At 43.1% G+C, this 16105-nt stretch overlaps 1 protein-coding gene across 2 annotated transcripts in view; it reads right to left on the bottom strand.

Moving 5' to 3' along the window:
• The window catches only part of LOC124544980 (ubiquitin fusion degradation protein 1 homolog), a 65799-nt gene that overhangs the window by 44634 nt on the left and 5060 nt on the right, over window positions 1-16105 (bottom strand). Inside the window, exons 2-3 of one of the 2 annotated variants that reach the window (XM_047123729.1) lie at window positions 12996-13110; window positions 19-173 (exon numbers count right to left, since the gene is read on the bottom strand). In XM_047123729.1, coding sequence (XP_046979685.1) covers window positions 19-173; window positions 12996-13110 — 270 coding nt within the window. Of the gene's footprint in view, window positions 1-18; window positions 174-12995; window positions 13120-16105 lie in introns of those variants that run through there. The other variant, XM_047123728.1, reaches the window with a different exon arrangement.

The following is a 16105-nucleotide window of genomic DNA, read 5'->3' as shown; positions in this document are numbered from 1 at the left end:
TACAAGACACAAACTTACCCAGTATGGAAGATATACTTTCCCTTCATCAGCCACAAATTCTAGCACTCCAGAATGAGTTATTCTGTTTGTCTTCTTATTAGTAAGTTTAAACAACATTGGGTACACTATGTTGAGGCGAGTGAGCGTATCCAGAGCAGATGGCGGCATAATAACTAAAAAAGAAACAATGAAAATTATGTTACAAATATAATATTCTGGCTATGAAGCCATAAAATATCTCAGTTTCATTGTCACAGGCCATTTCTTCCCCATATACGCTGAACATCAACTGTTAGCACTTGTACTTGTGGAAACAGGTTAACTATCTACCATGCCAACTGAACTATTCAAACCATGTGAGTCAATACAAAGATTTCCAATACAGATACAGGGACCTATGAATAATTAAACTGATATTAACAACACAAGGAAAACATAGATTTCTACTTACTGTAAAGATGAAACATTAAGTTGCAGGCAGGCACAACTAAAAGACACTTACACATTAGCTTTCGGCCACAGCCTTCATCAGACAAAGTAATGCACATACATTCAAATCACATCAGCAAGCTCACCTTGACTGCCATCTTCAGCAGCTATTATATTAATTACAGAGATACACACATATAACCAACCATAACTGAATGGAAAAAGCTATATAGTAAAAAATTGTAACATTGCAGCGAAAAGATACTAGTCATGAATGAAAACTATCAAAATAATAAAACAAAAATAGCTCCCTCCTTTACAATAAACAAAATTCGACTTGGGACAGCCTTTGCAGGAATAAGCTGCTTTCAAAACCAGAAGGTCTATGTTGGGCATAGAGTAATTGCAATGATGTAGAAGCTTAAACATCTCACACTGCAAAGAGACCATGGACCTCAGTATGTGCCATAAATTTCAACTTCACACATCTACCTGTTCCTGACAAAAAGGGTTCCTGACAGATGGAAAGAGTCAAATAACAAATGATATTTTTTTTTTTTTTCCATGTGAGACAGTTACAGATTAACAATTTTCAGATTTTTTCCCTTATTTTTACTGTAAAAGCTTGCTGCTTGCAAAATTTCGTGACTCTAGGTCAACAAGAAGCACCTAACGGTTTGTGATAAGCAAGTATTTTTGTGAGTATCAAAATATGTGACATGAATGGCTATCTCTTTTAATTCCACTGACACAAAAGTTTAAATTTTTTCCACTGCCAATAGATTGTAGACCTTAATATCTGACATAAATTTGAAATTAATACATCTACCCATGTGAGGCAATTACGAACTGTCAATTTTCAAATTTTTTTTCTATGTTTTTAGAGTGAAAGCTTGCTGCTTGCTAAATTTTATGATTCTAGGGCAAAGGAAAGTACCTTATAGACTTCGATGACTGAGTTTGCGAGTACCAAAATATCTGACATAATTAGCCGTATCTTTTGGTCGCAATAAATTAGAAGCTTACATTTATTACAATGCCAAGGGTCTACAGATCTTATTATGTGACATGAATTTCAATTTGATTCATCTAACCACTTGTGAGAAAAAGAGGTTTTGACAGACAGTCAGTCAAATAACAAACAATTAAAAAATATTTTTTCATGTGGTATAATTACAAATTAACAATGTTTGGATTTTTTCCTTTAACTGTACTGTGAAACCTTGCTTCTTGCCACATTTCATGATTCTAGGTCAAAAGGAAGTACCGTGCAGGTTTTGATGAGTGAGTTTGCGAATATCAAAATACGTGACATAAATGGCCATATCTTTCGATTACACTGACAAGTTTCAATTTATTACAGTGCCAATGGACCGTATCCATTACTATGCAGCATAAATTTTAACGTGGCATGTCTATCAGTTCATGAGAAGAATAGTTTGTAACAGTTGGGCGGTCAGACAGATGGGCAGACAACAAAGTGATCCTATAGGGGTTCCATTTTTAGCAATTGAGATACAGAACCCTTTTTTTAAGTAAAAAAATAAATAAATAAATAAATAAAAAGTATACTTAGTGTGTGTGGGGTGGGGGTGGGGGGGTGGGGTGGGGGGGCATGGGGCACAAAATTCATTGAGAACCTTAGAGAAAAAGGAATTTTGATTATACAGTGAATGTCAGAGTTAGTAACTGAATTCAAAAGTTAAGTATCCAATGTTAACTGTGGCTGTCTACTGCCTGGTGCCTCCTCTATGTGATGAGCAGCAAAGCATACTAGTACGTAATGATGTTAATGTGATAGCAGCATGGAGAGGAATTTGTTATTGGGTGGACTACAATACCCCAGAGACAAAACAACAATCAAAGCAGTGAAAACATGTTGATTCTCCATTACGCAAGAAATAAAAGACAATTCCTTCAGTGGGAAAGGTCATGGCATCAGTGTTCTGGGATACGAAAGGGATTCTGTTTGTAGATTATCTCCCCACTGGGCAAACAATTACTGGAGAATACTATATTAACCTCCTGGACAAACTGCAACAAAAGATACACAAAAAAGGCTAGGTTCAGCACTGAAGAAAGTCATCTTCCATCAAGACAATGGGTGCCCACACACTTGTGCCATTGCCATGGCAAAATTACACGAAGTAAGGTATGAACTGTTGCCACACCCGCCTTATTCACCTGATATGGCTGTTAGACTTCCATCTCTTCCCAAAACTGAAAATTTTTCCTGGTGGATGAAGTTTCACTTCAAACGAAGAATTGATACCTGGAGTTGACAACTATTTTGCAGACCTGGAGGAAACTCATTTTCGAGACGGGATCAAGGCATTGGAACATCGTTGGACCAAGTGCATTAGTCTACAAGGAGACTACATTGAAAAATAAAAACAGTTTCAGTGATGTAAGTACTTTTATTTCTATTCTATTTCGACAACTTTTCAAACCACCCTTGTATAGTGTGACATCATGACGGCGTGGCATATTTAAAATGATTTGTGTTTGCAGAGGCGTGATGTGAGTATGCAGTGGCGTTCTCTGGTATGGGATGTTTATGTTTCTAAATTGTTTGCGAGTGCTGTAGCAATTCATCAGTGAGTAGTGGTAGTAGTAGTAGTAGTAGTAGTAGAGGGGTTTTGTGGGCGCACGACCCGTGCAGTATCATAGTGAGGCGGGTGTCATGGAAAAAAAAAAAAACCTCTGAACATTGACATAAAACGGAACATAAAACACGGGGAACAATCATTGAAAAAATGTGCTCACCCACACCGAAGCGTGGGATGAAGCAGGGCGTCAGCAGTAAAACATGGACAACACAGGAAGAGAATGGTAGAGGGAGCTAAAACAATGTAGCAGATGGAAGTGGCTGGCTGACCACAAGGAAAAAAGGGAGGAGTCAGCCACTCTGCAACACACTAAAACCTCCAGCCTAAAAGTTTAGGCCAGAGTCCAGACACAACACAAAACTTAAAAACCCTAGACACACACGCCTCATCGTTAGCTAAAACACAAGGTAGATCCCCATCAACTTGTGCTTCTGCCCGTGCATCACAGTATAAAATGCAGTCTGTTAAAATGTGACGGACAGAGATGGGCACACCACAAGCATCACAAAACGGAGGATCCTCCCGCCGTAATAAAAAGCTATGTGTGAGAGGACAGTGCCCGATCCGAAGACATGTGAGGGCCACCTCTTCCCGCCTGAGCAACCAGCAGGAGGAACGCCACGGCCGAGTGGTTGACTTTACCGACCGCAGTTTATTGGCCGTCACCGCCAGCCATTCGTCCTCCCACAACTCCATGCACTTCCTGTGGCGTGCAGCGATGACTGACTGCAAGGGGATAGGACACTGGACCACATCCTGCACCCTGTAGGCCTCCTTGGCAGCCCGATCAGCCTGTTCATTGGCCCATATGCCGACATGACCAGGCACCCAGCAGAAGGATACCTCTTTACCCCGCTGTTGGAGCAAGTACAGTTGGTCATGTATCAGCTGGACCATCTCCTCAGTCGGGTATAGGTTCTGCAGCGATTGTAAGGCACTAAGAGAATCGGAGCAGAGAAGAAATCGATCGCCCCGAACACGATGCATCTGCTCCAGTGCCTTCAGGATCGCGTGGAGCTCCGCTGCGAAAATGGTATATTCAGCAGGGAGGCGAATCCGGGTAACATGATCAGGGAACACCACAGAACAGCCAAGGAAATTCTCCTGTTTGGAGCCATCCGTGTAAACGACAGTGAAACTGTGATGCACATCTAAAATGTTAAAAAACAGTGACTGGAATGTAAAATCTGGCGTGCCATCCTTCTTAAAACGAGTCAAATCTAAAATAAGTTTGGGTCGCCGGAGGAGCCATGGTGGAGATCTGCTCCAACCGCGACGTAAAACACGAAGACCAGCCACAGACATTGCAGCGAGGCAATCCTGTGCGCGAATCCCATAGGGCTGTGTCGCATGTTGCCGGGTATGAAATAACCGTGCCAGAGGAGGCTGAGCAACGGTATGGTAGGCAGGTGTGTAGGGTGTGGACAAAGTTTTATACGCCTGGCGTACCGTAAGTAGCCGTCGCCGCATATGAAGTGGCGGTTCACCTGCCTCTGCACAGAGGCTTGGTATGGGGCTAGTTCGGAATGCCCCAGTGGCCAACTGAAGCCCTTCATGGTGGACAACGTCCAAAATCTTTAAGTACGAAGGCCTCGCAGACCCATACACCGTGCACCCATAATCGAGCCGAGATCGCACAAACGCCCTGTAAAACTGGAGCAGACAAGTCCTGTCAACTCCCCATGTACTGTGGCTAAGACATTTTAAAATACTTAAAGCCTGAAGCGACCGCCGTTTCAGGTCTTTAAGATGAGGTAACCACGTGAGCCTCGAGTCAAAAATGAGACCCAGAAATCTCACCGTGTCTTTAAAAGTAAGAATAGTGTCCCTCAAGCGCAACTCAGGAAAGGTTAAAATCGAACGAGAACGGTTAAAAAGAACACATACAGACTTCTCGGTGGAAAACTTAAATCCACTCTTCTGCGCCCAGTCATCCAAATGCCTAATCGTAAGTTGCAACTGACGAGTTGTCGTTGCAAGGCTTGAAGAAGAGCAGAACAAAGAAAAATCATCCACAAACAAAGAACACTGGACAGGACTTTTCACTAGGGACGTAATGCTATTAATAGCGATGGCAAACAGAGTCACACTTAAAACGCTACCCTGAGGGACACCATTCTCCTGCTCAAAGCGATCAGACAGGACGTCACCAATTCGGTATCTAAAATATCGTGGCGAGAGGAAAGACTGAATAAAAAGAGGAAGACAACCACGAAAACCCCATTCGTGAAGCTGCGCCAGGATGAGACGCCTCCAAGTGGTATCATAGGCCTTCTCGATGTCGAAAAATACACCTAGAAGGTGATGACGGCGGAGGAAAGCTTGTTGTATAGCCGCCTCCAGGAGAGCAAGGTTATCGAAGGTGGAATGAAACCTCCTGAACCCACACTGAAAGCGACTAAGGAGTTGCCGGGATTCTAACATCCAGACAAGGCGGCGGTTGACCATCCGCTCCAAGGTCTTCCCTATGCAACTAGTGAGGGCAATACTACGGTAGCTACTTGGGCTCGTGCGGTCTTTCCCAGGTTTTAAAAAAGGGATTAAAACTGCCTCACGCCACGCGTCAGGAAAGTGACCCGACGCCCAAATGTCATTAAAAAGTGCGAGGAGGAGTTCTCTGTTGCGCATTGTGAGGTGCCATAGCATACTGTAATGGATCCTGTCGTGACCAGGGGATGTGTCACGAGCTCCAGACAATGCAGAATCCAGCTCCCACATAGAAAATGTGGCAGTTGTAAACTTCATGAGAGGTGGACTGGAAGTTCAGACTACATCTCTCAGCAACCGCTCTATGGCGCTGGAAACCTGGATCCTGACTGGTTGTTGCAGTAACTGTGGCAAAATACGCTGCCAGAGTCTGGGCAATGTCTCGCGGAGCCGTGTGGAGAGTGCCGTTAGTCATTACAGCAGCTATGGGGCACCTCCCTCCTCTGCCAGAAATTCTCCGGATGGTCTCCCACACAATGGAACTTTTGGTGGAATGATTAATGGTGTTCAGGAACGTTTGCCACGACCTCTTCTTGCTCTCACGAATAATGCGGCGACATCTTGCCCTCGCCACCCGAAAGGCTGCAAGATTCTCAGCAGTCGGCCGACACTTGAACCGACGCAGAGCCGCACGCCTGGTCCTGATTGCAGAGCGGCAGTCGGCACTCCACCAAGGCACAGGCGGCCTTTTCCGGTGGCCTGTGGAGTGTGGAATGGACGCTGCAGCGGCGTGGTGGACTGTGTGGGTAATATGATCCACCCACATCTCAACATTCGCACAGTGTTCGAATTGGGCCAACTGGTTATAAAGCGTCCAGTCAGCTCCATTGAGCACCCATCGTGGTGGTCTCCTTTCGGGGCTCACGCTATCTGGCAGGTGAATCCAGATAGAGAAATGATCACTGCCGTGCAAGTCAGCGACCACTTCCCAGTGAGCACTGGCGGCAAGAGCTGGAGAGCCAAGCGAGAGATCAATGGCAGAGAACGACCCAGTCGCCGTGCAGAAATGAGTACTCTGTCCTCCATTGAGCAAGTAGGCACAGGATGACAGGAGAAGCCTCTCAACTGCTCTACCCCTGGGGCAGGTAATTGCAGAGCCCCAAAGCACATTTTGGGCATGAAAATCACCACAAATAATGATTGGCTGGGGGAGCTGTGTAAGAAGGTCGGTGAGGGCCGCTTCATCAAGAGCATCATGTGGGGGCAAGTAATGTGAACATACAGTCAATGGATGACACACGTGCACGGACACAGCGACGGCCTGTTAAGTCATCGTAAGTGAGAGAGGCGAGGAGTGGTAGTCCGTCCTGACGAAAATACCTACGCCTCCTCTAGCTCTCTCTCCACGCAGGTCGTCCTTTTTGTGGAGTGTATAGCCTCGTATCTCAGGGGAGTATGATGGATGGAAATACGTCTCCTGGAGACAGAGACACAGTGGTCTACCCTGAGAGAGTAGACGAAGTTCCTCCACATGCGTCCTGAACCCTTGCAAGTTCCACTGGAGTATGGGAGCCATCTATTATGGGGGTAGCATCTTCATCCTGTCTCTCCGACGGGGCGGGGAGACTGCAGCAGGCGGAGGGGCAGTCGTGGGGTGAGATGATTTCCCCACACAGACATCGGATTCCATCAACTCTGGGGAAGAGTCAGAAGAAGCCTCACGGAAAACCACATCTGCATGGTCAGACGGTTTACTACAGGATTTGACCCGCTGTTGTTGCTGTATGGGAGCTTTCTGCGGTTTGGTGGGCTTTGGGGGAGCTGATGTTGGAGTGGTAATGGCTGTACAGGGCTTCGGAACATCCTTAGCTGTTGGAGGCGTCAGGGGCTGGCCCAAGTTCGCCACTGTACCTTTGTCTGCCATTCGAATAGGGGCTACTGGCTCTGAAACACTGGCTGCGTTGCAAGTGCACTGACAGCTGCATGTATTAGTGCCAACACTCACCACCTCTGTCTGTGTGGAGGCATCGACTTGCGGAGTAGGCTTCTGAACCAGGGAGACAAAAGACGTAGCAAATGTGGGAGGCTGCATCGACTGAAAGATCTTCTTGGCCTCACCATAGGGGATATGCTTAGTTGTTTTTATTTCCTGGACTTTGCGTTCCTCTAAAAATATTTGGCAGTCCCTACTCCAAACGGGGTGGTTCCCAGAGCAATTGATACATTTGGCTGGAGAGGAGCAACCAACTCCGTCATGAGCAGCGTTACCACAGTTGCCACAAGTCGCGTCGCCTTTGCATCCTAAGGTGGTATGCCCAAAACGCTGGCATTTGAAACAGCGCATTGGGGTCGGGAAATAAGGCCTCACACTAAGGCGAAGAAAGCCAGCTTTCACATGTTCAGGAAGTTTCGTGCTATTGAAGGTTAGAATAAAGGAGTCGGATTTGACAAGATTGCCATCAATCCTCCTCATGATATGTTGAACATCAACGATACCTGCCGGAGCCCACTCACGTTGCAGTTCTTCCTTGGGAATGTCAACTAGATCCCGGCACGTCACAACACCTTTGCTGTAGTTCAAGGTGCTGTGCAGTTCAGTGTCTATGGCATACTCCCCAAGGCATTTAGCAGATTGGAGGTTAGTTGCTTGCTGGGAAGTGGAAGTTTCCACTAAGAAGGTCCCATTACGTAAGCGCTTCACCGATTTTAAGGAGCCACAGATTCCCTCCAATCCCTTTTGTATATAGAAGGGCGAAACCTTCTCAAAACTACCCTCCTTCCGTTTCACAATGACAAACACATTCGGATTACCAGAATGCATTCTGTTACCTAAGACTGGACTGTTGAAAGAAGCGCCGGAGTCAGGGGGACTGACTGCACGGGCCCTCTTAAGAGACTGGGTGTTAGAACCTTCCAGCGGCCCACCCTTTCCACTGGGAGGAAGAAAAGAGGATTTCGAAGGATCCATCTCGGTCCCACGAGCAGCTAGGGAACTACAAGTCCACCTAGACAGAGCCCCGCGTGCCTAGGTAAGCCTTATACAACTGAGGTGCGGCAGGTTCCCCAGAGGTTGCCCGCTATCAACTGTTCCACCTCAACAGCCATGCATCTCATCAGCGCGCAGCACACCTTGAGATTGAGGTTTTTTTTATAGAGGTTGATTCCATCCTCGCGATCCGGGCGGTCAAGCCAAGATCCCCATTCCCTGGGACACACAACGTTCCACCGCCGCACCGCACGGTGGTCGCTGAAGTATGCTCAGAGGCTACGGTGACGGGGGACGGGCGGCGCTTACATCCCCAGCTCAGGAACCCCGGGGTCGCCAAGCCCGTACCCAGCAAATGAATGCTGAGCCCCTGGGGGCTCATCAGTGAGTGTTGTTTGTGAGAATAATATCAGAAGAGTTCATGGCAGTTTGTGAGTGAGTTATTTTGATGTAGGCAATTATCAACAAGGATGTAGGCAATTATTGACAAAATTCATTTTTGCATTTGGAGTTGGTGTGGTGCGTTATTTATTGCTAGATATTTAAATTTATGTTTTGTTTTGTGTTACTTATGGATATGACAACGAAGTTCATCAGCACATCCCTGCATCCTACACTGGGATATGATACGCTGAGAAATTTCTAGTTATTGGTTTAATTTCTGAGTATGTGAAACATTACATTTGTGGACAAAGTATGACACTTGACGAAAGTTTCAGCATCTTAGACCATGAATCACTATATGTGGCACTGTTGGTGAGACAACACTTACTGTTATATCCGGATGGATTCCTAGTTTGAGAGGTCTAAGGTGGCCATTCAAGAGGTCTTTATGTACTTAGCTGTTTTCTTGTACATCAAAATTATTGTTAACACAATTGTTTATGAATTTTTGGGTTGTGTTGTTAGTTATTGTTTATTATTTTGGATTGTGGTGGGTAGGTGATGTGGCATCTGTTTTATGTACATTGGTATGATAAGCTTTCTGATATTAGCTATAGAGGCAATTTTTTATTTTGTGATTCTGTGCACCTGGTTTCAGCCCTACAGGTCAAGTGACATTTCCACTATCCATTTTTTATAGCTTTATGTGGCTTTGTGGTCTTCCTTGGTGCTTTGTAGGTCAAGGGAAATTGCTGATACCCTTTTTCATATTTTCTAATTGTGGTTTTGTTGATTGCTGATGATTCTGTTTGCTTGATTTATGCATTTTGCATTATTAGGATTATTGTATATTTAGTTTGTCCTTACTCAAGATCCCCTAATTCTCGTGTCCCATTAGTTTCATGTTATTTCTGCTATTAATATTATTCATATCATCTATGCCCATTTGTATGTGTAATGAGTGATGTCACGTTCACCCTATCTTACACACTTGAAATAGGGGTGTTCACCATCTCGACCACATCACACTTCAAAGCTAATGGGTAGAACAACAATCTTTGGTTGTGCTAGGAATTGTACGCTTGGGTCAGCAGAGAGCGAAGCTATGCTCTAGAACACTGAGGTAATACTTGGGTTCAATGAAAGATTAAAGAAAAATCATTTTTGAACACTGATAACACAATATATATAGGTCTTAGATTTTGCAAGCCAAGCCCGAAACATCAATCAGCTCCTGTGATGACCTCATAACATAAAGGAAAAACAATTACTAGGAACAATTTGCTTTTCTGTTCACTGTTTTGGGACTCTATTTTCACACAGTTATATACACTTGAAGTATAAAATATATCAACCAATCAGCACTAGAAGTATATACTGTAATAACACCTGAAGATGAACACATTTCAAAACACCTATTGTAAATCACTGAACTGATAAAAAACTTGTCACAGAAGGATTCCCACCCCATGCACCGTTTCATTGTCAGTTTCAGGCAATTACTCTGACATTTTATCGGTACATATTATAAAAATGGATGTATGTATACAGGGTGTTACACAAAGGTACGGCCAAACTTTCAGGAAACATTCCTCACACACAACGAAAGAAAATATGTTATGAGGACATGTGTCCGGAAACGTTTACTTTCCATGTTAGAGCTCATTTTATTACTTCTCTTCAAATCACATTAATCATTGAATGGAAACACACAGCAACAGAACGTACCAGCGTGACTTCAAACACTTTGTTACAGGAAATGTTCAAAATATTCTCCGTTAGCGAGGATACATGCATCCACCCTCCATCGCATGGAATCCCTGATGTGCTGATGCAGCCCTGGAGAATGACGTATTGTATCACAGCCGTCCACAATACGAGCACGAAGAGTCTCTACATTTGGTACCGGGGTTGCGTAGACAAGAGCTTTAAAATGCCCCGATAAATGAAAGTCAAGTGGGTTGAGGTCAGAAGAGCGTGAAGGCCACGGAATTGGTCCGCCTCTACCAATCCATAGGTCACCGAATCTGTTGTTCAGAAGCGTACGAACACTTCGACTTAAATGTGTAGGAGCTCCATCATGCATGAACCACATGTTGTGTCGTAAAGGCACATGTTCTAGCAGCACAGGTAGAGTATCCCATATGAAATCATGATAACGCGCTCCATTGAGCATAGGTGGAAGAACATGGGGCCCAAACAAGACATCACCAACAATGCCTGCCCAAACGTCCACAGAAAATCTGTGTTGATGACGTGATTGCACAATTGCGTGCGGATTCTCGTCATCCCACACATGTTGATTGTGAAAATTTACAATTTGATCACGTTGGAATGAAGCCTCATCCGTAAAGAGAACATCTGCACTGAAATGAGGATTGACACATTGTTGGATGAACCATTCACAGAAGTGTACCCATGGAGGCCAATCAGCAGCTGATAGTGCCTGCACACACTGTACATGGTATGGAAACAACTGGTTCTCCCATAGCACTCTCCATACAGTGACGTGGTCAACGTTACCTTGCACGGCAGCAACTTCTCTGACGCTGACATTAGGGTTATCGTCAACTGCACGAAGAATTGCCTCATCCATTGCAGGTGTCCTTGTCGTTCTAGGTCTTCCCCAGTCGCGAGTCATAGGCTGGAATGTTCCGTGCTCCCTAAGATGCCGATCAATTGCTTCGAACGTCTTCCTGTCGGGACACCTTCATTCTGGAAATCTGTCTCGATACAAACGTACCGCACCACGGCTATTGCCCCGTGCTAATCCATACATCAAATGGGCATCTGCCAACTCCGCATTTTGTAAACATTGCACTGACTGCAAAACCACGTTCGTCATGAACACTAACCTGTTGGTGCTACGTACTGATGTGCTTGATGCTAGTACTGTAGAGCAATGAGTCGCATGTCAACACAAGCACCGAAGTCAACATTACCTTCCTTCAATTGGGCCAACTGGCGGTGAATCGAGGAAGTACAGTACAGACTGACAAAACTAAAATGAGCTCTAACATGGAAATTAAGCGTTTCCGGACATGTGTCCACATAAAATCTTTTCTTTATTTGTGTGTGAGGAATGTTTCCTGAAAGTTTGGCTGCACCTTTTTGTAACACCCTGTATATGTATGGATGTTTCAACTCTCCTAAACCACTGGATCAATTTCAACCAAACTTGGTATACATACCACGTATGGTCTGGAAAGAATCACTGGGTGGCAAAAGGGATAAGAAGCACATACCTATCAAAGGGGTAGGGCTGAAAAAGAAGTGTACCACACAATACGTGAGTTTCCAGATTTTACGCATGCAGGATTTGAAGATAAGAGCACTCAGTTACTAGCAACAAACCGTTACGAAATGATATAAGGAAAAAAGTTATTGCCTACTACATTTTTGCTATTCATGCAGTAAAACTGCTGCATAACACATGACAATTTATTACTTCTTTACTGCTAACTGGACTCATGACACTCTTTGCAGGCAGTATGTGCATATACCACTGAATGTACTTGCAAAATTATATCAATGTACGACACATAGTTTATGAGATAGGACATCATAAACATTGAGCAGTGTAAAAAGAAAACTAAAGAATGAAAATCGATACAGATACAGGTGAAATATGTGTACAAATATGTGCAAAATGTGTCCTCTATATGTACCCAATCAAACTTGGTATATATATTACTCCCTATGTGGAAAGAAATACTGTGGACCTAAGAATCAGCAACCTCTTATTGGGATGGAGGTGATAACGTGGTGGACATACAGAGAGGGGGAAGGAGATGGATGCAGATATGGGTGAGGAGGAGGAGAAAATTGACATAGAAAGGGAAGAGGTGAAAATGGGCAGAGGGGGGAGAATGGGCGGGAGGAGCAGGTGGACAGGAGGAGATGGACAAAGAGAGGGGGAAGAGGAGATGGGCTGATAGAACTGGAATAAAAACATACCCAGGCAATGCTGGGTACTCAGCTAGTTGCTATATATTTAATGATTGTACAAATTGTGATCTCTAAGTAAAAATGTTACAACATGTGAATCTACGTAACTAGTTATAATGTCATGTCCAAAAAACATTCATTCAGGAGTTCATTTACCAAATATTTAATCAAGGATGAACCCATACTATGACATTTTTATGAAGCATACTTACTTTTACCACCTCTTTCAACATCATGCCTCTCATTTCCAGGCAACATGGACACAGAGAAACATCTGAACTGTGTGTTGAAGGGTCGAGGAATGTCCGGGAACATATTAAATCCAAACTGAAACATACAATAATAGACTGTAGCTTTTGTTGGGAAGAAAGTAGACATAGTTCACAGATAAGCCACAATGGTTATTTCTGCAAATGACTGTAGTCCGCAACAACCAATAATATAGATGCCAACTTAAACCAGAGCATATTCTCCACTTTGGAAATAAAAGTTACACTTCAAGCTTCATGCAGAAGACAAACCTTTTCATGGGCAACGTGTAATGAACAGGTAGAGCATAATATAGGAATATTTGCACAGGCTGTAGAAGGATGAAGAACACTCATCCTCAAGAAGATGTATATAGACTGCTTCATTTAGTTCAGTATATTCTATCACCTTCAGACACCCCTCTGTAACTGTTGTCTTGTTACATTTATTGTTTTCTTTTCTTTTAATTGCTTCACAAGCACAACAACTTTTACTCTTTGTAGAAGTATCCATCTCCAATAACTGGCCATGTTGTCTATATTTGTATAATATTCTAAGATGCTGAGCTTGTTGTTTAGTTTAATTTAGTACATTTCCCTATCCTTACATACTGTCAAATTCTTATGAGGCATATGTCTGACTTCGTGCCTGTCTGTTTCTTCCAGCTTATCTACCACTTACAGTTCTATTATGGCTTGCAAATTAAAAAAAGAATCACGTTATTTAAAATGCATGTATTGTATGAATGTAGACTTTCCTACCAAATATGTAGATGCTGATGAAAAGCTCTTATGTTTCCAAGAGGGTTGGAAAACTGTAATGTTTCAAACAAGAGACATGACTAGACTATGAAGAGAATGACTCATCTAAGTGTTGTACTTATTCAACACTATGACCCTACTGGGAACCCAAGAGCAACGACGTGGGTATAACTGAAGTCTTTATTCAAAAGTAATCACCAGTACACCATTGTTTCATGAGCTGACGGATTCCCAGTTCCCAGAATTCCTGCAGTTGTGACAGAAGCCAGTCCTCCACTGAGTCCTTCAATTCATTGTCTGAGTTGAAGCACCTCCCTTTGAGATGATTTTTTAGCAGAACAATACATGGAAGTCATACAGTGAATGCAGATGCAGATGCTCAAGCTGCTCCCACTTGAACTTCACCATTACATGTCGTGTGCTTGGAGACGTTTGGGTGCTTGTCATCACGGTACTAAAAGAAATCAGCTAAATTTCGAATACGCGATAAGTCACACCGATCTGAAGGCTGTAAATTCAACTAAATACTTCGGGATTACAATTACAAATAACCTAAATTGGAATGATCACATAGATAATATTGTGGGTAGAGTAAACCAAAGACTGTGGTTCATTGGTGCAACAGGTCTACTAAAGAGACTGCTGACACCACACTTGTACGCTCTATTCTGGAGTATTGCTGTGTGGTGTGGAAGCCGCATCAGGTGGGACTGACGAATGACATCGAAAAAGTACAAAGAAGGGCAGCTCGTTTTGTATTATCGCGAAATAGGGGAGATAGTGTCACAGACATGATACGTGAATTGGAGTGGCAATCATTAGAACATAGGCGTTTTTCGTTGCGATGGGGTCTTCTCATGAAATTTCAATCACCAGTTTTCTCCTCCGATTGCGAAAACATTCTGTTGGCACCCACCTACATAGGGAGAAATGATCATCACATAGGGAGAAATGATCATCATCAATAAAATAAGAGAAATCAGGGCTTGCACAGAAAAATTTAAGTGCTCGTTTTCCCCGGGTGCCGTTCGAGAGTGGAATGGTAGAGAGACAGCTTGAAGGTGGTTCTCTGAACCCTCTGCCAGGCACTTTATTGTGAATAGCAGAGTAATCATGTAGGTGTAGAAGCAGAATCACCACCTCCGTGAGCAGCTCAGGCCATTTGTTCTTGATGGACTTGTGTAGGTTACCGAGTGTCTCACAGTACAGATCATCGTTAAAGGTTTTCCCATGCTCAAGGAATACAGTGAGTATCACACAGTGGACATTGAAAAATATGGTATTATTTTGCCTGCTGAGGGCACAGCTTTGAATTTGTTAGGGGGAAGTGACACACACACACACACACACACACACACACACTAAACCATGCCAGACATAACATTCATATCCCAAGATGACTCACTATGTTATCCCAAAGAGGTAAATGCAAATTTCAACCAGTCTAGTTGTTGCGACATTTTGTATCTTTTCATTTCAAAACTCTTCATATGACCTCTGTCATTTCTGATATCAATCCCACTGAAGAATTCTTCTTAAGTATTTGCAAATTTTTTTTTTTTTTTTTTTTTTTTTTTTTTTTAAATCACATTATTATTTTGATACACCCTGTATAATAGCTTAGAAATTGTTTGCAACATCCTAACAGCAGTGTCATCAAAGTACTCTTGCTTCTTACTGTGGTGAGGCAGAAAGAAAAGTGGTTTCAATTGTGCTCTATTGAGTAGCACAACTAAAATATTTGGGTCAGTAAAGTTTTTTAAAAATAACAATATTATGAAAAGGATTGTTGCTACTCATCATTCAGCGGAGATGGTGAGTCACAGATAGGGACAACAAAACGACTGTCAGAAAACAAGCTTTTGGCCAACAAGGCCTTCATCAGAAATAGACAACATGCATACATGCACAACACACACACACACACACACACACACACACACACACACACACACACACACAAACGACCTTAGTTTCTGACTGCTCCTTTTCATAATATTGTATCAAGTCTTTGTTTTTCTTTTGTGTTAAAATCTGCTTCAATCATCTTGCAATGGGATTTAATGTAATTAGTCAACTTATGTAGCTCTGCATACTTGCCGCAAAACAACCGCAAGTCTTACATATTTGTCAATAACGCAACCACAGTTTTCTTAATTACTCATTTATATATAACATTGTAAAGCACCGTAGTCAGCATGTTTTAAGTCTCTTGTTTGCAAATGTCATTTGCACACCTAAACTGTATTGAGTACATTTAGTACATTCTATTGCAGGCACATTATGGTAGTATGTATCTCGAATCAGAAAAC

Source organism: Schistocerca americana, chromosome 8 (assembly GCF_021461395.2).
Source record: "Schistocerca americana isolate TAMUIC-IGC-003095 chromosome 8, iqSchAmer2.1, whole genome shotgun sequence".
NCBI lineage: Eukaryota > Metazoa > Arthropoda > Insecta > Orthoptera > Acrididae > Schistocerca > Schistocerca americana.
Note: the sequence above shows the minus strand (reverse complement) of the source record. Positions and strands in the feature narration are given on the sequence as shown.